This window comes from Nerophis ophidion, linkage group LG12 (assembly GCF_033978795.1).
Source record: "Nerophis ophidion isolate RoL-2023_Sa linkage group LG12, RoL_Noph_v1.0, whole genome shotgun sequence".
Classification (NCBI taxonomy): domain Eukaryota; kingdom Metazoa; phylum Chordata; class Actinopteri; order Syngnathiformes; family Syngnathidae; genus Nerophis; species Nerophis ophidion.
The window spans coordinates 50,284,369-50,307,406 of NC_084622.1; the positions used below are offsets into that span (position 1 = coordinate 50,284,369).

The 23,038-nt window shown below is 41.0% G+C and overlaps 1 protein-coding gene across 1 annotated transcript in view; it reads left to right on the forward strand.

Moving 5' to 3' along the window:
- The window catches only part of tbc1d2b (TBC1 domain family, member 2B), a 43,124-nt gene that overhangs the window by 11,003 nt on the left and 9,083 nt on the right, over positions 1 to 23,038 (forward strand). Inside the window, exons 3-9 of the mRNA XM_061916654.1 lie at positions 6,277 to 6,448; positions 7,216 to 7,367; positions 7,465 to 7,709; positions 12,114 to 12,533; positions 17,722 to 17,832; positions 17,930 to 18,136; positions 18,437 to 18,503. Coding sequence (XP_061772638.1) covers positions 6,277 to 6,448; positions 7,216 to 7,367; positions 7,465 to 7,709; positions 12,114 to 12,533; positions 17,722 to 17,832; positions 17,930 to 18,136; positions 18,437 to 18,503 — 1,374 coding nt within the window. The remainder of the gene's footprint in view (positions 1 to 6,276; positions 6,449 to 7,215; positions 7,368 to 7,464; positions 7,710 to 12,113; positions 12,534 to 17,721; positions 17,833 to 17,929; positions 18,137 to 18,436; positions 18,504 to 23,038) is intronic.

Sequence of the window (23,038 nt, forward strand, 5' to 3'; positions counted from 1 at the left end):
TAGTGTCAAAGCGCTTTGAGTACCTTGAAGGTAGAAAAGCGCTATACAAGTACAACCCATTTATTTATTTATTTATATTTATTTATTTATGAAAGAGACATTTTTGTTAACAAATTAAATGTGTTTAATAATAATACAAGCATGTGTAACACACAGATGTTTTTCTTTCATTAAGACAAGGATATAAATTGGTGTATTACCTGATTCTGATGACTTGCATTGATCAGAATCAGACAGTAGTGATTATAACGCCCACATTTTTGAATAGAGGAGAAAAAAGTCCTCCTTTCTGTACAATAACACATGAAAGTGGTTGGTTTTTGGCATTTTATTTGTCCAGCTTCCATACACTTTACAAGAAAAACATTGGCGGCAAATTCCGTAGCTTGCTCGCTTGTGCACGCCAGCTTTCCGAGACTCTTATTTTGTTAGCGCAGGCGGCATGAATCAGCGCTTTTATTGTGAAGATAGGAACTGTGCAGTCGGCCTTTAGAGTTTTGACGGAAGGTATGGCGCGACAGTCTGTTGAAATAAAAAGTGTTTTTTCGCCGTCCTGTCGGTCATTTTTTATTAATATTGATCTCGCAGCAGCCAGCGTCATCTCACAAGACCCTCGGGTGCCGTGAATGTCAATCAAGTGACGTCTTGGTGAAGATTGATGATTGCTAATTTTTAGGTCTATTTTTTTAAAAGGCTGACTGGCGATCGACTGACACACCCCCCGCGATCGACCGTAATGGGCACCCCTGACTAGACCAGTGGTTCTCAACCTTTTTGTGAGCATTTTTTTAATTCAAGTACCCCCTAATCCGAGCAAAGCATTTTTGGTTGGAAAAAAGAGATATAGGAGTAAAATACAGCACTACGTCATCAGTTTCTGATTTATTAAATTGTATAACAGTGCAAAATATTGCTCATCTGTAGTGGTCTTTCTTGAACTAAGATATAAATAGAACTAAAAACTTGTTGAAAAATAAACAAGTGATCCAATTATAAATAAAGATTTCTACACATAGAAGTAATCATCCACTTAAAGTGCCTTCTTTGGGGATTGTAATAGAGATTCATCTGGATTCATGAACTTAATTCTAAACATTTCTACAAAAAAAAAAAAGAAATCTTCAAAGGCCTACTAAAACCAACTACTAGCGACCACGCAGTCTGATAGTTTATATGTCAATGATGAAATATTAACATTGCGACACATGCCAATACGGCCGCTTTAGTTTACTAAATTGCAATTTTAAATTTTCCGCGAGGTATCCTGTTGAAAACGTCGCGGAATGATGAAATGTATGATGACGTCACCTGTGGTAGCGGATATGTTCTTCCAGCACCGATCACGGTTAAAAGTAGTCCGTTTTTTTCGCATAATTACACAGTATTCTGGATATATGTGTTGCTACATCTTTTGCAATTTGTTCAATTAATAATGGAGACTACAAAGAAGAAAGATGTTTGTGGAACACAAACAGCCAATGTTTCTTTGTTTGTTGTGAAGCTTTAATATGGAACAGAGCGGCCAAGCGAACATGGTTCTCTACCACATCAAACATTAAAATATACTTCGTTTCGGTGAGAAAATTGTGGTAATAAGTCGGCTCTTACCATAAACATGAGCGGAGCTTGTGTCGTTCCTCCTTCAGCTGTCAAAAAGGCAGCTGCGACTTTCTTGGCTCCTATGTGGCTTCCCTCAGAGACACTGGCGGTCACCACACCGCTCCGACTTTGAGGTATGACTATATAATCCCACTAAAACATTAGTAACACAATAAGCAGATAAGGGATTTTCCAGAATTATCCCAGGAAATGTGTCTAATAACATCTGAATCGCTCCCACTGCCCTCGTCTTTTTAAAAAAAATTCTGTTTCATTTAATTTTCATCTAGTCCTTCACTCTCACTATCCTCATCCACGAATCTTTCATCCTCACTCAAATTAATGGGGAAATTGTCGCTTTCCCGGTCCAAATCGCTGTAGCTGCTGGTGGCCATGATTATAAACAATGTTCAGATGTGAGAAGCTCTACAACCCGTGACGTCAGGCGCACATCGTCTGCTACTTCCGGTACAGGCAAGGCTTTTTTAGTATCGACCAAAAGTTGCGAACTTTATCGTCGATGTTCTCTACTAAATCCTTTCAGCAAAAATATGGCAATATCGCGAAATAATCAAGTACGACACATAGAATGGACCTGCTATCCCCGTTTAAATAAGAAAATCTCATTTCAGTAGGTCTTTAACATCAATATTTATGAAACATGTCCACAAAAAATCTAGCTGTCAACACTGAATATTGCATTGTTGTATTTTTTTTACAGTTTATGAACTTACATTCATATTTTATGGAAGTATTATTCAATAAATATATTTATAAAGGATTTTTTTGATTTGTTGATGTTTTTAGAATATTTTATAAAAATCTCACGTACCCCTTGGCATACCTTGAAGTACCCCCATTTGAGAACCACTGACCTAGATTTTCAAGCTTGTTACGACATCTCTTCCTTTGACCCTCACGGTATTTACAGAAGAAAAGACTGGAGGCACATCCTATCTTTATATCTGAGGGGTCCACCAATCAAACATTAATCAGTGAAAGACAAAGTTGGATTTATTCGTGCATCGCTAAGTACTGTACTTGATTGACTTAACAAGTGCCGTGCTGCTGTGATCGAGACGCTAGAGAGAAAAAGGATACGTTTGTTTTCAGTTGATTTCCTGCTATAATAGTAATCTCATCTACAATTCATGTCTGAAGTTGTTTTTTATGATGTGAAGTTCATATTTTGTCTCATTGATTAGCTATAGATGTCCATGTTGTTCAGCAATGTTTGCTAGCCATATCAGGGTTCAGTATATGCTGTTGAGCCTATGAGAGATTTATTCATCTACTTTATTAGTACTATTAAGGATATTGTCTTGATGCTAACAAATAGCACCAAAGACGCTATAGTTTGGTCATTTGGAATAAAGCACTTGGCTCTCCTGCACAACAACTTGAGCTTTTAGTTTCTGTTATGAAAATAAACAACAAAAATACGATGGCTTGGACCAACTATCACAGTATTTATAAGTAGGACTTTGGTGGCTGTTCAGAGTTGGGACCCGGGGTGGACCACTCGCCTGTGCATCGGATGGGGACTTCTCTGCGCTGCTGATCCGTCTCCGCTCTGGATGGTCTCCTGCTGGCCACACTATGGACTGGACTCTCACTATTGTGTTACATCCACAATGGACCGAACGTTTACAATATTATGCTAGACCCACTCGACATCCATTGCATCCGGTCTACCCTAGAGGGTGGGGGTCAGCCACATCTGTGGTTCTCTCCAAGGTTTCTCATAGTCATTGACATTGACATCCCACTGGGTTGTGAGTTTTTCCTTGCCCTTATGTGGGATCTGAACCGAGGATGTCGTCGTGGCTTGTGCAGCCCTTTGAGACACTTGTGATTTAGGGCTATATAAATAAACATTGATTGATTGATGACGTTAGTTTATTTGCACAACCAGATCTTTGTAGTTGTATTTAGGCATAGCAACTACAAAAGAACACAAACCAATGTAATCGCATGTCCTTTTCTTACGTTTAGTTCTGCTATCAAACACTACAAATGTAGTAGAGAATAAACTCAATTGTATCACAAAAGGTTTCTCAAACAAATCAAATGTTCAAATAAACATTTTACAAAGTGATCGTGGCAGATACAAGCATTGACCGACTGTATTCCATAAGATGATGAAAGTGATATCTTTCTTTCTCTCTATTTGAACAAATGGAACACCAAAGAGCCGAACAGTATTACGGCATTTCCTGCTCAAACTCTCCACTCACTCTCATTTGTTTTGATGCTACGCTCAAGCTGCTTGACTATCAGGTGAATTAAGGTTGCGAAGAAGAAAAACAGATGTGACGTCATATTCAACCCAGCTATTGACACTTTCTTACCGTCGCCCAACTCCCTGACTTGTTTGCTCACACAGCTGTGTACTGTCAAGTTAGCCAGAACAAAACTAAGCGTTTATGAAATGTTAAAAAATAATGTCAATGAACTAAAAGTACCTGTAAATGGCTTATTGATGCACCCTGGAAGAAACATAGTTATTTAAACAAGACCCTCTCCTCATGGTTTCTGCCACCACTGCAGGCAATGTGTTTGCCTTCATTCCTTCCTTTCTTCTTGTTAAATAGCGGGGCACTCAACGTTAAAGGTGCATTACTGCCGTCTGTGTATTGGTTTGGTGGCCGCAGGATTAGGTCTCTGCTTTTTGCAGATGATGTGGTCCTGATGGCTTCATCTGGCCGGGATCTTCAGCTCTCACTGGATCGGTTTGCAGCCGAGTGTGAAGCGACCGGAATGAGAATCAGCACCTCCAAGTCCGAGTCCATGGTTCTCGCCCGGAAAAGGGTGGAATGCCATCTCCGAGTTGGGGAGGAGACCCTGCCCCAAGTGGAGGAGTTCAAGTACCTAGGAGTCTTGTTCACGAGTGAGGGAAAAGTGGATCGTGAGATCGACAGGCGGATCGGTGCGGCGTCTTCAGTAATGCGGACGTTGTACCGATCCGTTGTGGTGAAGAAGGAGCTGAGCCGGAAGGCAAAGCTCTCAATTTACCTGTCGATCTACGTTCCCATCCTCACCTATGGTCATGAGCTTTGGGTCATGACCGAAAGGATAAGATCACGGGTACAAGCGGCCGAAATGAGTTTCCCCCGCTGTGTGGCGGGGCTCTCCCTTAGAGATAGGGTGAGAAGCTCTGCCATCCGGGAGGAACTCAAAGTAAAGCCGCTGCTCCTTCACATGGAGAGGAGCCAGATGAGGTGGTTCGGGCATCTGGTCAGGATGCCACCCGAACGCCTCCCTAGGGAGGTGTTTAGGGCATGTCCAACCGGTAGGAGGCCACGGGGAAGACCCAGGACACGTTGGGAAGACTATGTCTCCCGGCTGGCCTGGGAACGCCTCGGGATCCCCCGGGAAGAGCTAGACAAAGTGGCTGGGGAGAGGGAAGTCTGGGTTTCCCTGCTTAGGCTGTTGCCCCCGCGAGCCGACCTCGGATAAGCGGAAGATGATGGATGGATGGATGGATGGAAGTTTGACTCAAGATACCCATTAACCCTTATAAATAGGGCCTGGCGATATAGCCTTTTTTTTAATATTTCAATATTTTTTAAGCCATATCACGATACACCATATATATCTGGATATTTTGCCTTAGCCTTGAATGAACACTTGATACATATAATCACAGCAGTATGATGATTCTATGTGTCGACATTAAAACATTCTTGTTCATACTCCATTAATATATGCTCATTTTAAACTTTCATTATAAACTAACACTGTAGTGTTAGTTTCCTATTTTATCCTACAGCAAGAACAGAAGGGATTTTGAAAATAAGATAAACGGGTCCAAAATGGACCTGGGCCAGATGAGCCAGGGTTTTTTTGAGTCCGTTGCGGGTCCGCGGCGGATGTATGTGCGGGTCTCAAGCGCGGTAAGGTTTTGATCATGGATGCGGAGCGGATCCAGATCGGAACCACGGCGGGTCCGCGACCCGCCTCCGTGGCGGATCTGTTCCTAAGGACCGGTGGACGCCGATACGTGTCCGTTTCGCGGGTCCATGCAGTAAAGCGCGATATCTTTTTGCTGCGTAGGAGGCTTGTTGGTAATTGCAGCATTGGCTGCATCTCAAGAACAAATAAGAAAGGGGCCTAATGTGAAACATTTTAAGAAGATGTGTGTAAAAGTGTCACTTTGGGTGTTGAGACATTGTGTTATTATTGCACTATTAGTCACCTTACCTCTGGTAGATGTCGCTTACTACTTGTTATGCTGCACTGATAAAAGTGACATATTGCATTTTTTTATGCTGAAAAGAGCACAGATAAAAATACCTTTCTCTGTTTTCGGAATTCATTCAAGGTCAGTACAATCTAATCTCCAAAACACTGCCAAAAAATAGATAAACCGTCCTGTACTAACGTTCACAAGCATTTATTTACCAATACAGTATGTTTTTTTTTATAGTGGCGAGATCTGTTTGTAATATTTAGCCGGCGTATTCTATCAAACTGCATAAAAAGGAACAATATTAGGCATTTTCTTTAGTATGATGCAGCGCAAACTAAAACCAAATGATCTAAGCATGATATGAGCATAATTACATTTGGTTGGGAAATAATTTATTGTACTGGCTGCCGTTGGATTGTGTTGTGTCCAGTGTATGTTGTCCTGAGGAACGGTGTTTATTTGTATTTCTTATCTCTGAATTACAGATGCGTTTATCTTTGAGAATCTCAGCAACAGCATGGAAAAGGTCCGCAGTGACTTGACCACGGAGACCAAGATGGAAGGTGGCGTAATGGCTGGGATCCAATCAACCAGAGGGACTGCTGCTTCTACAAATACCCGCAATTTGACCCTCAAAAACTTTGGTACAGAGATCAGGTTAGTTCAAATCAATTTCAAGAAATCCAGCCCTATGTCTTAGGACAATTCAATGCTCTTGTTTTTGTGTCCTTGCTGGACTGGCAAAGCATGTGTTCTGGGACGAGGAAATATTTTTCAGCGGTAATATTGTAGTGAAGAAATGATTCCTCTGTTTAGCTGCTATCAGGCACACAGCTGTGATCAGTTCCTCTTCTGTGGTTAACAACACCATTCAGCAAAAATGACAACAGTGTGAGTGTGTGTGTGCCTGTGTGTTTGTAAGTCGGATTTTGACAGCTTGACATTAACTGTCAAAAAATAAATGGAATCAATTAATAGATGTTACATTGTGTTGATCACAAGTTTGTTGTGTGACAGCGACACAAGGTAATGTGTAGAAGGATGCAAACAATCAACTTGATTGCTGCACCGTTTATTAAATCAAATGACGTCACAGCGACTTCTTTGTCAAGAGAAAGCTGAGCCCACTTCTCTGCTAACATGGCGAAGTTGGGAGAGTGGCCGTGCCAGCAATCTGAGGGTTACTGGTTCAATCCCCACCTTCTACCATCCTAGTCACGTCCTTTGTGTCCTTGGGCAAGACACTTCACCCTTGCTCCTGATGGGTCCTGGTTAGCGCCTTGCATGGCAGCTCCCGCCATCAGTGTGTGAATGTGTGGGTGAATGTGGAAATACTGTCAAATTGTTTGGGTTTCTTAAAAAGGGGTACAAAAGCGCTATATAAGTACAACCATTTACCATCTACCTGGTATGTGTCATGGTAGGAACTCTATGTCGATGCTTCGACCGGGTAGGGTAGGCGACAGCAGACGGAGTGTGTTTTACACCGGCAACAGCAGTGCAGACGAGTGGGAGATGGTGGAAGCTCAACCCATAAATTTCCCAGAACCGAAACCTCATCCAGATACTCACAGGCGTACGTCCAGTCCCTTTTACCACCCCAAGCTTTGCTTATATTGATTGTTTCACGAGACTTGAAAAAATATGATGAATCTTGAAAATGTGTATCTCAGATTCCTTTGGATCAGCGTTTGATTTTGTACGCAACTCGTCAAGGCCCAGAAGGCCTCTGCTGCGAGACATGATGGGCTCTGGAAAGTTTGGCCGCAACGCCGAGACTCGCAGCGTTGAGAGCTCTCCTGTGGAGTTTAATGGCAAATCTTTGGAGTTGCAGCTTCGCCTCCAAAGCCAGCAAGAAGAGCTGTGTCGCGTGCAGCAGGAACAGACAAAACTCAAGGAGGAGCTGGCCAGTCAGAAGGTAAGATGGCTGAAGTTACGACCAGAGCTTCTTCTTCTTTTTCCTTGCTGGATGTGAATGATGTGGAGAGGAAACTTTGTTTCATGTATTATTATAACCACCCTGATGTTATGTGTGATCTTAAGAGCTCTATTTAGTAGGGGTGTAACGGTACTTGTATTCGTATTGAACCGTTTCGGTATGGGGGTTTCGGTTCGGTTCGGAGGTGTACCGAACGAGTTTCCACACGGACATTTTAAGTAGCGTACCGCACGTTCTGTAAACAATGCACACCGAGGCACAACACACGGCATGCGAGCAGCGACCCGGCTATGATAGACTGACCATACTTCCTCTTTTCACCGGACATGTCCTCTTTTTTGCGGGGCTGTCTGGGTGGAGTTTCTTAAATGCCTCAAATGTCCGGCATTTTAAGTTAGGGTTGCATGTATTTTCAATTTATGTTCGGGGTTAAGAAGGGGTTAAAAATAAAACAAATTGTGCACGCAGCAGCATTCGTGAAGGAGGGGCATAGACAGAGAGAGCGAGAGAGTTATGATAAACATGCATGTGTCTCCAGGCTCTGCTTTTTATCCATAGATTTATCAGATTGTATTTTTTATTATCTATAGCAGGGGTGTCAAAAGTGTGCCTCGGAGGCCATTTGCGGCCCACAGCTAATGTTTTAAAGGCCCACGGCACATTCTAAAAATAATATCAAAATAAACAAAAACGTAACAAAAGTGAAATAAAAAAGCTTAAAAGTTAAATGTAATTTAGAAAAAGTTGCAATGCTGACTAATAAAACAAAGCTTGTTTTCTTTCAAACTGTCATTGCTCAAAAAATAATATTGAATCAAAATCAAATGTATTATGAATTATTGACCTATCCAAGTTTCCAGTTACTACACATAAAATATTCCACTAAGAAAAATATCTTTGGTGGAAGATTTTGCAAATTTGGTGAATAAATAACCCCAAAATTTATATTTTGTTGTTTTCTTACTGTACCAAAAATGAACTGAACCGTAACCTTTGATCCGAGGTACGTACCGAACCGAAATTTTTATGTACCGTTACACCCCTACTATGTAGTACAACATTTCAGACATTGTCAACTGTGTGTCTTTTTTGCGTGTGTGTTTATGTCTGTCTGAGTGTGTGTGTGTTTGGAAGTCAGAGATTGACAGCTTGACATTAACTGTCCAAAAATTAATGGAATCAATTGATAGATGCTACATTATATATTTATTTTCTAATAGTCACGGTAATGATCACAGTCCAGATGCGTTCGTACTAGGATGTTAAAACACAGCTGAGGTACACACGGTTTCCTTCCTCTGTGGTCGCTCGCACTCATGAAACAAAAATGTACATTTTGATTTTTGATTTGGTAATACAGAGTAACATTATGGCAGGGGTCAGGAACCTTTTTGGCTGAGAGAGCCATACAAGCCAAATATTTTAAAAAGTATTTCCGTGAGAGCCATAGAATATTTTTTTTAAGACTGAATACAACTAAATGCGTGCATTTTTAAGTAAGACCAACATTTTTAGAGTGTAATATGTCTCTTGTTCTTTTTAATAACATTAACATTAATAAATAAAATACTTCTTACCATTAATGCGACTTCTTGAACAGGTGCGGTAGAAACCGGATGGATTGATTAAAATGCATGAGAATCTTTTATATTTTGAACGTTATTTTTGACACTGTGATTACCAGTGGAATTATTCATTACTTACTGTGTTAAGCAATGTCAGCTAAGATTTATCTGAGAGCCAGATGCAGTCATCAAAAGAGCCACATCTGGCTATAGAGCCATAGGTTCCCTACTCCTGCATTATGGCCTTTATAACCTCATTTCAGTGGATGTTTCCTTGTATCATAATTGAGGCAATTAAAATAGATTTGATAGCTTTCTGTAAGTTTCTTGTACTGTATCACCGCATCCAAACTTTAAGTGTAATGTAAGTTTTTACCTTTTAGGGGCGCTTGACTTATTGCAGCCTGAGAGGTGCTTAAGAACATAAGTACTTAAGTCGATGGGAGAATATGCAGAAGGCTTGATTTGACTATGAACGTCCACATTTAAGGGTTGTTCCAACTAGAGTACACATCTTGGAAGAAGGCGCACAGTGACCGAACTAAGTCGAGTGGGAGAATTCTGCACAGCCAGAACCTGTACGATTGGGGAGCTTTTAAACCATTAAGCACATGGGAGATAATTCTGCAGTTGCACCACAGCAACTTGCTTGAAGAAAAGTGTCTTTTAGGTTGATGGCATGTTAGCGAAAATCAGATGATGTTTTGATGCTAATTTAAAGATAAATGTGATTAATTGAGTAGAACATACAAACCCTTTTATTAATTAAATCCAAAATACTGAAATTAAACGATTTGGTGCATTCGCAAAGAGCTAAGATTATGTACAGAGCAAACTATAACCTGCTACTCAAGAATGTACAACAAAAAAGAGGAAAACATAACCTTGGAGAAAAATCGAATTTAAAACATTTGTATGCGCGTACAACACTTAAAACCTTCAGTACATCAGTTTGTGGAGTTGAATTACAGAATGAATTCAGCAAAGTAGTCAAACAATGTACCAATATGATCCAGTTTAAGAGAGAATGCTCAAACTACAAGGAAGAACAATTTTGATAAACATCTTGAACTTTGTTGAAAATAAGATTTGGTCTCATAATGTGAATCATAACTTACCATTAAGATAATTGTCGCATTTAGAATTAATTGATGTAAATTGTACTACGAGATACGAAAAGGAAGTGGACATAAGTGCAGTGTTAGTAATCGCAATGAATTGGGAAAGTCCAGCGTGTTCCCTGCCTTCCCTAGCCGAGTGCAGCTGGAGTAGGCTCCAGTCCCCCTGCAACCTCAAGAGGGGCAAGCGGTAGAAAATGGATGGCTGGAAAAGGGTTAGCATCAAATAAGCCGGTGTTTGTCAACCACTGTGCTGCGACACACTAGTGTGCCGTGAGATACAGTCTGGTGTGCCTTGGGAGATTATGTAATTTCACCTATTTGGGTTAAAAATATTTTTTACAAACCAGTAATTATAGTCTGCAAATTATATGTTGTTGTTGAGTGTCGGTGCTGTCTAGAGCTCGGCAGAGTAACGGTGTAATATTTTTCCATATCAGTAGGAGGCAGCTGGTAGCTAATTGCTTAGTAGATGTCGGAAACGACGGCAGGCAGTGATTAGGTAAAAAGGTGTCTCATGCTTAAACCAAAAATAAACAAAAGGTGAGTGCCCCCAAGAAAAGGCATTAAAGCTTAGGGAAAGCTATGCAAAATTAAACTAAAACTGAACTGTCTACAAAGTAAATAAAAACAGAGTGCTGGACGACAGCAAAGACTAACTGTGCAGCAAAGACGGCGTCCACAATGTACATCCGAACATGACATGACAATCAACAATGTCCCCACAAAGAAAAAGAAAAACCAATGAAATATTCTTTATTGCTAAAACAAAGTAGATGCGGGAAATATTGCTCAAAAGAAGACATGAAACTGGAAAATACCAAAAAAAGAGAAAAAGCCACCGAAATGGGTTAGGGTTAGGGTTAGCCAAGGGTTAGGGTTAGGGTTAACCAAGACAAGAACTAAAACAATACACACAGGAAAATGGCATAAAACTCCAAATAAGTCACAGAGTGATGTGACAGGCCAAGACCTACTTTGAGACAAGAGCTATATTGATGCATGGTTGGTTATGGTTTATAGTCTTATCCAATTATTTTGATAACGACTTTTTACTGCCAACTTAATTTTGTTAATGATTTCTGTGTGGAGTTTGCATGTTCTCCCCGTGAATGCGTGGGTTCCCTCCGGGTACTCCGGCTTCCTCCCACTTCCAAAGACATGCACCTGGGGATAGGTTGATTGGCAACACTAAATTGGCCCTAGTGTGTGAATGTGAGTGTGAATGTTGTCTGTCTATCTGTGTTAGCCCTGCGATGAGGTGGCGACTTGTCCAGGGTGTACCCTGCCTTCCGCCGGATTGTAGCTGAGATAGGCGCCAGCGCCCCCCGTGACCCCGAAAGGGAATAAGCGGTTGAAAATGGATGGATGGATGGATTTCTGCTGGTGGTGTGCCTCTAGATTTTCTCAACGCAATAAATGTGCCTTGGCTCAAAAAAGGTTAAAAAACACTGAAATAAGCTATGCTTCTTCCTACTCCTTTTTTAACACGTTATAAAGAGAAATGAGAATATGTAGATTTTATGAACTATCAAATTGTATCTGTATACATGTTTTAAATAAACTTAAACCACAACCATGACCATAACCATACTACTACTGACCCCATTTATGTTGTTCTATTGTGTGTTAGTACCGTTTAGAAGAGTGACAAACTTCCCTAACTTCCCAGATGTTGTATTATATATGTTCTCAATCAGGAGCTGGTGAGACTTTTGCAGCAAACTTTAAGAACATCCCAGGGTGATCGTCAGCCAGAACGTCGTACAGTCCCTCCATCAGATCCATCATCAACAGAGTCCGATCAGGTTAACTGTCCAATAGTAACCCAGGAGGAGGTTGCCCGTCTGGAGGCCCTAGTTCAAGAACGAGATGAACAGATCCAGTCCTTGTGTGGCCACATGGAGCGCCTTGCCCTGGAGAAAGAAAGCCTTCAACAAGAGTTGAAGGGCCTGAAAATAAAAGTGGGGGAGATCAACGAGCAGCTGGGCATGCTGATGGAAACCATCCAGGCCAAAGATGAAGCCATCATGAAGCTGTCCAACTCAGAGCAGAGCGGGAATACAAATGATGGTTCACCACCTCTCAGCAAAGAAAATCAGGAGTTGGACACCCTTAAGGTAACACAGAACTCCCACTATTGCTGGGCGACTTGGCAAACATAGAAACAGTGGGAACAAAAAAACATTTTGAATGTTTAACCCTTGTATTATGTTGGGAAAAATGACATTGATTATGTTGCGGGTCGTTTTGACCCATATTGTGTAAATGCACTCAAAACAGTCAAGAAAATAGGTTGAACCAATAACAATTTTATTTTAGGTTATATAAACATTTAGAAAAGTGACATACAATACATTTTTTATTCCAATTGTATTATGTTACGGGTCAATTTGACCCATTTCAGTTTTTGTGTTGATCAAAGTACTGGTTATCCTTTCTTTTTCTTGCTGAAATCTGGTGACTTTTCCTCATCTAGGGTCATGAACTGGTGTGTAAATCTGGACACTTTGCTGTGTAGTGGAATGTTTGTGCAGAGTTTGTATAAAAAGATGATGTTGCAGGTCATTTTGACCCAGGCGCTTTAATGTGGGTAAATAGCTCTTCAGATCCAAAAATAAACATGTTTCCTTCATGTACTTTTTACTTTGATGTACAATTGTTTGTATTTTGATTGTCTCTGAGACCCAGAGCCAGGTGTGTGAAGAGAGGGGACTTTCTCACACTTGTCCTTGTCTCCTCAGATGTCATCCTTCTGGAGCTCATTTTTGGTGAGTTTGTCAAAGAGATGACATGAGAACAGTGACAAGGACAAGTTTGAGAAAGTTCCCTCTCTTCACACACCTGGTTCTGGGTCTCAGAGGCAATCAAAGTACAAACAATTGTACATCAAAGTGAAAAGTACATCAAAGAGACTTGTTTATTTTGGCTATTTACCCACATCATCTTTGTATACAAACCCTGCAAGACATTCCACTACTCAACAAAGTGTCCAGATTTTACACACCAGTTCATGACCCTAGATGAGGAAAAGTCACCAAATTTCAACAAGAAAAAGAAAGGATAACCAGTACTTTGATCAACACAAAAACTGAAATGGGTCAAGTTGACCCTCAACATAATATAAGGGTTAAGAAACACAACTGAGCCCCTGAAGTTGAACAATTTCGAATCATCCCAGATATTCACCACAAAAGTCATGCTAAACTTGAAGAGGTCTTATTACGCAAAACCAACTTTTCTTACCCATTGGTACCCGTTTTTGTTTACTTGCCCCCATAAGTCCGGAAAACTGGAGACAAATCTTTGGGGCATGGCAGAGATATTTATAAAACAATCTTGCTTTCTTTCAAATTTGCTTCAAACGAGAAAAACTTTAGTGACTTATTTTGCCTTAATTTCGTCAGCAGATATTAAAGTTAAAGTACCAATAATTGTCACACACACACTAGGTGTGGTGAAATTTGTCTTCTGCATTCGACCCATCCCCTTGATCACCCTCTGGGAAGTGAGGGGAGCAGTGGGCACCAGCGGTGCCGCGCCCGGGAATCATTTATGGGGATTTAACCCCCAGTTCCAACCTTTGATGCTGCGTGCCAAGCAGGGAGGCAACGGGTCCCATTTTTTTATAGTCTTTGGTATGACTCGGCCGGGGTTTGAACTCACAACCTACCGATCTCAGGGCGGACACTGAGTAGGGTTACCCAAAGAGCTTTGCCCGAGTCTGCCATTTTTATTCAGTTGTAGTCCAAAACTGTAGTCAATATGTGTCTTACTTTTCTCTATCCTCTTTTGTGGGACAAACTTGTACATGCATATGCATCCTCCACTGTAGCGTCCCGTTCTAACTTAAATCTGTCTGTAGACTTCAAAGACTGCATATTCTGAATAGACTGTCAGAAAGCAGCTTGAATACGGTCTTTAAAACATAATCTTTGCAAAGTTTGGACCAAAGAATCACCATTACATGTCATGTAACCACGAGGAAGTGTTTTTACATGTGGGAAAAATATCATCTGACCCCTCAAGGAGTTTAAACCACAGTCTTGCATAATGTCACACAAGAACTCATCTAGCCTTACATGATTTTTGCTGGGCTTTTCCTTTCTCTATTTTTCACTTTTTCGTGACACTGAATCTAAAATAAAGACCAGCCTCAACAATTAGACAAAACAGATTATGAGATGCTCAGCACTGTCACTAATTATTTAATCCAGTGAGATGAGGCTAAAGGTTGTTTTTAGACTCATTAGTTGATTTATTTTTACACTAACAGTTGAAATGTTAACTTTTTGGCAACAGTTTAAAGGCCTACTGAAACCCACTCATACCGACCACGCAGTCTGATAGTTTATACGTCAATGAAGAAATCTTAACATTGCAACACATGCCTATACGGCCGGTTTAGTTTACTAAATTGCAATTTTAAATTTTGCGCGGAAATATCCTGCTAAAACGTCACGGTATGATGACACGTGCGCGTGACGTCACGCATTGTAGAGGACATTTTGTTCCAGCATCGTTCCCAGTTATAAGTCGTCTCTTTTCATCGCATAATTCCACAGTGTTATGAACATCTGTGTTGCTGAATCTTTTGCAATTTGTTCAATAATGGAGACATCAAAGAAGAAAGCTGTAGGTGGGAAGCGGTGTATTGCGGCCGCCTTTAGCAACACAAACACAGCCGGTGTTTAATTGTTTACATTTCCGATAGAGGATGGTAAAGCTTTACTATGGAACAGAGCGGTCAAGCGAATATGGTTGGATTGGACCACACACACAAAGTACAGTGTATTATGCAGTGATCATTTCAAAAGATAATTTTTTTAAGAGGGTACCTTGCGAAGGGCAGAGATGGGCATCGCCACCACCCGTCGACTCGTGCTGAAGAAAGGTGCGGGGCCGACCTTCAGGTTGTACAGGTACGACCATATAATAAGGGATTTTCCAGACTTATCCTAGTAAATGTGTTTAATAATATCTGAATCGCTCCCACTGCCCTTTCTTTTTTTTTTTCTTGCCCTTCACTCTCACTTTCCTCATCCACAAATCTTTCATCCTCGCTCAAATTAATGGGGAAATCGTCGCTTTCTCGGTCCGAATCGCTCTCGCTGCTGGTGGCCGTGATTGTAAACAATGTTCAGATGGGAGGAGCTCCACAACCCGTGACGTCACGCGCACATCGTCTGCTACTTCCGGTACAGGCGAGGCTTTTTTATTAGCGACCAAAAGTTGCAAACTTTATCGTGGATGTTCTCTACTAAATCCTTTCAGCAAAAATATGGCGAAATGATCAAGTATGACACATAGAATGGACCTGCTATCCCCGTTTAAATAAGAACATCTCATTTCAGTAGGCCTTTAAGTTTAATTATATTCCACTGAACCTTTTTTTGAAAGCCAAACAAATTTGTTTTCAAATAGCATTTCACTTTAGTGGGTGCGATGTCATAGTCAGTACAGAACTTTTTATGTGTTTAGATCAGTGGTTCTTAGCCTTGTTGGAGGTACCAAACCCAACAGTTTCATAAGCACATTCACCAAACCCCTCTTTAGTGAAAAATAAAATGTTGGGTTTTTTTTTAATTCAAGACAAAGTTATATGTTTTTGGTAACATTTTAGTATGGGGAACATATTCTAGGTAACAAAGACTTAATTTAAATAGGTTAGAGTTAGGGCCAGGGTTAGAGGGTTAGGGTTGTAATAAGGCCATGCAGAATAAAGCATTAATAAGTACTTAATAATGACTAGTTAAGAGCCAATATGTTACTAATTTTGCATGTTAATAAGCAACTAATTAATGGAAAATATGTTCCCTATACATAAAGGCCTACTGAAATGAGATTTTGTTATTTAAACGGGGATAGCAGGTCCATTCTATGTCTCATACTTTATCTTTTTGCGATATTGCCATATTTTTGCTTAAAAGATTTAGTACAAAACATCGACGAAAAAGTTCGCAACTTTAGGTCGCTAATAAAAAAATCCTTGCATGTACCGTAAGTAGCAGACGATGTGCGCGTGACGTCACTGGTTGTAGGGCTCCTCACATACTAACATTGTTTATAATGTGAGCCTCCAGCAGCAAGAGCTATTCCGACCGAGAAAGCGACAATTTCCCCATTAATTTGAGCTAGGATGAAAGATTTGTGGATGAGGATATTGAGAGTAAAGGACTAGAAAAAAAAAAAAAAGGCCGATTGCAGATGTTATTACACACATTTACTATGATAATTCTGGAAAATCCCTTATCTGCCCATTGTGTTAGTGTTTTAGTGAGATTAAATAGTAGCTAAAGTCGGAAGGGTGTGGCCACGGGTACGTGTGTTGACCCAGTGTCTCTGAGGCAAGTCACGCTGCTGGAAGCTCCGCTGATGTCGCCTGTAAGAGCAAACTTATTACCACAATTTTCTCACTGAAAACTGCTGGTTGACATTTGGTCGGGATCCATGTTCGCTTGACCGCTCTGATCCATAATAAAGCTACGCCTTTGGGAATTTTAAACAAGGAAACACCGACTGTGTTTGTGTGGCTAAAGGCTAAAAGCTTCCCACCTCCATCTTTCTACTTTGACTTCTCCATTATTAAATGAACAAATTGCAAAAGATTCAGCAACACAGATGTCCAGAATACTGTTTAATTATGCGCTTAAAGCAGACTACTTATAGCTTGGATCGGGCTGGAAAATAATGTCCGCTACAACCCGAGACGTTTTCAACACGACACTTTGCGAGAAATTTAAAATTTGCAATTTAGTAAACTAAAAAGGCCGTATTGGCATGTGTCGCAATGTTAATATTTCATCATTGATATATAAACTATTAGACTGCGTGGTCGCTAGGAGTGGGTTTCAGTAGGCCTTTAAGTGTTACCATGTTTTTTTACTGGTGCACAAAATGAACCGTGCATGAACATCACCTTGTTCAAAAAACAAAACCAACACAGTGCATAAACTCACAACAAATTACACACCTGCAAATCAGTGTGACTTCTGCTGTTGCCGTATCCGTAATACGCCGATAGGGAGAAGTTTTTATTTACACGATGAGTCGGGTGTGTTTTGACCTCCGCCGAACCCCTGAGGCCGACTCACCGAACCTCTAGGGTTCAATGGTTAAGAACCACTGGTTAAGATGTTGTTTTTGTCATTTTAACACTGGCTACAAATATTGGTATTAAATTGTTTATATTTTTATTATATGTGGTTGAACTGCAAATCATTTCACCACAAGGTGGAGCAACTTCTATCGTGCTTCCATGTATAAGAAAGTTCAAGCTGATGAGTCTATAATGTGCTTTGATTTCAGGACAGTCTTCAAGGCTATAAAACTCAAAACCAATTTCTAAACAAAGAGATCCTGGACTTGACAGTATTGCGCAGAAATGCAGAAAGTAGAGAAAAGGCTCTAGAAGGAAAGGTATAGTATGTTGGGTGTGTTGCAATTTGTAGAAACAGGAAGAATTAATCATTTATAGGGAAATTCCACAATGACTTGGTTTTCTTCTCTGTTGCAGTACACCGCTCTGGAGGCCAAGTTGTGTCAGGTGGAGAGTAAGTATTTGGTGCTCCTGCAGGAGGTGAAGAACCCAGTGTGCTCATCTGCAGAACAGAGTCCAGCCCGGGAGGTCATCTCCAGATTGTTAGAGGATGCTCTTCAGGCAGAACACCATGTTTTTAAACCAAACACTGTCAGGTACACCAAAGCTCTCATCATTTTTATTATTAAAACATCCTTAAAGGGGACCTAATGATGATTCTTATTTACATTTAACCCACTTCCTTGTAGTCCAGATAGCATACATTGTGTATGCTTCGGTGTACATTTGTCACACCACGCCTCGGGTGAAGGTAATGTAACCTTTGACCAGACTTCAAATCAAGGATGGCAAGTCACGCAGTTGGCAACAGTTTACAAACATTTATTGAAATCCCAAAAAGTGTCAAGAGGTGAACAACAGGAAGAAAAAGCACCCACAATCTCAGTAGATGTTTAATGCATGTAAAGTGAATCTCTTGCTCAGGAAATAGAACCTCCTCTGGCAGTGACAGACAGCAGACTGGGGCTCAATGCCCTGGCTGTTGACAGTGGTAGCAGATGAGATCCTTCACTGGACTCTGTCTCGGGAACAGTCTGTTGTCCCCTGAGGTGCTGTAACCACCTGCTTTCTGCACACCTCCTTGGTTTGACAGGTTGGCTGCACCTTGGGTTGCTACACGGTTGTTCTGCTGCCTTGGCATTCGGAGTCCTTTACGAGCATTCAAGTAATGGCCTGCAAGTTTAGCAGCCTTAAGTCCATCTTCAGGCTTGTGTTCCTTGACCCAAGTCTTCATTTTGTTGGGCAGCATGCGAAGGATTTGCTCCAGAATGAAAAGCTCTGCGATGTCTTCTTTGGAACGCTGCTCTGGCTTGATCCAGCTTCTGTAGAGACCTTTGAGTCTGCTGTCTGTCACTGCCAGAGGAGGTTCTCTGTCCTGAGCAAGAGTTTCGCTCTACATGCATCAAACATCTACTGAAATTGTGGGTGCTTTGTCTTCCTGTTGTTCACCTCTTGACACTTTTTGTGATTTAAATAAATGTTTATAAACTGTTGCCAACTGCGTGCCTTGCCATCCTTGATTTGAAGTCTGGTTTGCAAAGGTTACATTAACTTCACCCGAGGCGGGGTGTGACAACATTTTATGTAAATTAAGCTCCTCAGTCTAATTTTAAACTAATTTTTAGTTCGCAAAAGCTTTGTGTTTGGAGGTGTTCCCAAATTAGTTCGCAAAAGCTTTGTGTTTGGAAGTGTTCCCAGATTGCAAATGAACCCACGGCCTATCCTCTCCCAAAGTAGCCTAATTTATATTTTTTTAAATCTACATCGCTAAAGATGAAGATGAACATCACCGCTTTTTTTCAGTCACGTTTGAAAATAATCTTCTTAAACAATAACAGAATGTCAACTGACGGGATGTTGATGTATTCTCATTTAGATCAAGAATGACTCATAACCCTTGCAAAGAAAATGGGGTCAAAACCAAGCGAAACCACTAAGGCAATCTTAAGCAGTTTGGACGTTTTGTTTAAGATATCGTATATGTTGTATATGGCCATCCGGTCTAAAAATACCTGGATATCAGTTTCGGTCCATTTCGCCCAGCCCTACATGTACATAAGTATTCACAGCTATTGCTCAATACTGTGTTGAAGCACCCTTGGCAGCAATTACAGCCTCAAGTCTTTTTGAGTATATGATGCCACAAATTTGGCACACTAATCTTTGGGAAGTTTCGCCCTTCCTCTTTGCTGCACATCTCTAGTACCATCAGATTAGATGGGAATCGTCGGTGCGCAGCCTTTTTCAGATCTTTTCAATCGGATTCAGGTCTGGGCTCTGGCTGGGCCTCTCAATGACGTTTAAAAAGTTGTCCTAAAGCCATTCCTTTGATATCTTAGCTGTGTGCTTAAATTGTCTTGCGCAGAGATTAACCATCACACCATTCTGAGTTCAAGAGCGCTCTGTAGCAAGTTTTTATCCAGGATGTCTCTGCACACTGCTGCATTCATGTTGCCCTTTATCCTTACTAGTCTTCCAGATCTTGCTGCTGAAAACCATCCACACAGCATGATGCTATCGGGATGGTATTGGCATGATGATAAGTGATGCCTGGTTTCCTCCAAACATGATGCGCGGCATTCACGTCAAAGAGTTCAGTCTTTGTCTCATCAGACCAAAGATTTAGTTTCTCATGGTCTGAAAGCGTTTCAGGTGCATTTTGGCAAACTTAGGAATGGCGTCTGTCTGTCTACTCTACCATACAGGCCTGATTGGTGGATTGGTGCAGTGATGGTTTTCCTTCTGCAAGGTTTTCCTCTCTCCACAGAGGAATGCTGTTGCTGACAGAGTGACCATCAGGTTCTTGGTCACCTCCCTGACTAGGACTCTTATCCACTGATCACTCAGTTTAGAAGGCTGGGCTGCATTAGGAAGAGTCGTGGTGGTTCCAAACTTTTTCCATCCACAGATGATGGAGGCATCTGTGCTCATTGGGACCATAAAGGCAGCAGATATTTTTATTTACCCTTTCCCAGATTTGTGCCTTGAGACAATCCTCTCTCTGGGTTTTACAGACAATTAATTTGACTTCAGTCATGGTCTGTGCTCTGCCAGGCACAATCAGGTGTGGGACTTCAAGGTTTCCCCCTACATTTAATTGATCTCGGCGCATAGCCACGGCAAGATATCAATGTCAATCAATGTTTATTTATATAGCCCTAAATCACAAATGTCTCAAAGGACTGTACAAACAATTACGACTACGACATCTTCAGAAGAACCCACATAAGGGCAAGGAAAACTCACACCCAGTACATGCCGCCACCTTCAAAATAAGCTGTTCTTTTTTCTTTACATTAAAAAAGATTTAAGTAACATTTCCGTATGAATGGGTATACTGTAGATCAGGGGTGCCCACACTTTTTCTGCAGGCGAGCTACTTTTCAATTGACCAACTCGAGGGGATCTACCTCATTTATATATATCATTTATATTTATTAATTTATGAAAGAGACATTTTTGTAAACGAGTTAAATGTGTTTAATGATAATACAAGCATGTGTAACACATATAGATGTCTTTCTTTCACGAAGACAAGAATATAAGTTGGTGTATTACCTGATTCTGATTACTTGCATTGATTGGAATCAGACAGTAATGATGATAACGCCCACATTTTCAAATGGAGGAGAAAAAAAGTTGTCCTTTCTGTACAATACCACATGAAAGTGGTTGGTTTTTGGCATTTAATTCATCCAGCTTCCATACACTTTACAAGAAAAACATTGGCGGCAAATTCCGTAGCTTGCTTGATTGACATTCACGGCACCCGAGGGTCTTGTGAGATGACGCTGGCTGCTGCCAGTTCATTATTAATAAAAAATGACAGAGAGGAAGGCGAGAAACACTTTTTATTTCAACAGACTTTGGCGCCGTCCCTTCCGTCAAAACTCTAAAGGCCGACTGCACATTTCCTATCTTCACAATAAAAGCCCTGCTTCATGCTGCCTGCGCTAACAAAATAAGAGTCTCGGAAAGCTGGCGTGCACAAGTGATGTGCACGCCAGCTTTCTGAGGGATCGCTTGTGCACGCCAGTTTTCCGAAGCTCTGTATTTAGTTAGCGCAGGCAGCATGAAGCAGGGCTTTTATTGTGAAGATAGGAAATGTGCAGTCGGCCTTTAGAGTTTTGACGGAAGGTACGGCGCGAGAGTCTGTTGAAATAAAAAGTGTTTCTCGCCTTCCTCTCGGTCATATTTTAATAATAATGATCTTGCAGCAGCCAGCGTCATCTCACAAGACCCTCCGGTACCGTGAATGTCATTTAAGTGACGTCTTGGTGAAGATTGATGATCACTAATTTTTAGGTCTATTTTTTTTAAATGCCTGGCTGGAGATCGACTGACACACCCCCCGCGATCGACTGGTAGCTCGCGATCGACGTAATGGGCACCCCTGCTGTAGATAGTCTCATATGTATGTACTCATGGCTATAATAAGTTTGAAAAACATCGTAAATCACATAAAAATGTTCCTCTGTGGTTTATTTTGAAAAACCAAACCAAAATGTGCATCTAAATCGGCTGTCAGGAGCGCTACAGCTGGTTGCTCACCCCAACAGAGTTTACACCATGCAAAAATAGGAGGAGAAAGTTGAAGAGAAAAGTATTTCAAGTTAATTAAAGCATTTATTGTTCAAGCCTCTGAAAACTGCTCTAATTCTTTTGACATTACCACCGACAATAACATCTAACTTTACGCTGTGTGCGTCTTTGAACTTGCGTTTGAGCGTCCCTATGTGGAGTGTGCATGTTGTCTTTGTGCCCGTGTGGGTTTTCCCTGGGTTCTTCAGTTTTCTCCCACATTCCAAAAATGTGGATGTTAATTGGAAACTGCAAATTGTCCGTAAATATGAATGTAATTGCGAATGATTGTCTATATGTGTGCTGCAATAGGCCATGCTAATTTGGGTTAGCTTCTCAATGATCTGGTCCATTGTACGTGAGCATTAAGCTAGCGGCATTAAAGCTCAACCTTCATCCTGCCTAACCGTATTGCTTTCCATCCATCCATCCATTTTCTATCGCTTGTACCTCTCGGGGTTGTGGGGGATGCTGGACCCTATCTCCGCTGAATGCGGTGTACACCCTGGACAAGTCGCCACCTCATCGCAGGCCAACACAGATACTGTAGACGACATATATACAAACCCCGTTTCAATAGGAGTTGGGAAATTGTGTTAGATGTAAATATAAACGGAATACAATGATTTGCAAATCCAATTAAACCCATATTCAATTGAATGCACTACAAAGACAACATATTTGATGTTCAAACTCATAAACTTTTTTTTTTTTTGCAAATAATAATTAACTTAGAATTTCATGGCTGCAACACGTGCCAAAGTAGTTGGGAAAGGGCATGTTCACCACTGTGTTACGTCACCTTTTCTTTTAACAACACTCAATAAACCTTTGGGAACTAAGGAGACACATTTTTGAAGCTTTTCAGGTGGGATTCTTTCTCATTCTTGTTTTATGTACAGCTTAAGTTGTTCAACAGTCTGGGGTCTCAGTTGTGGTATTTTA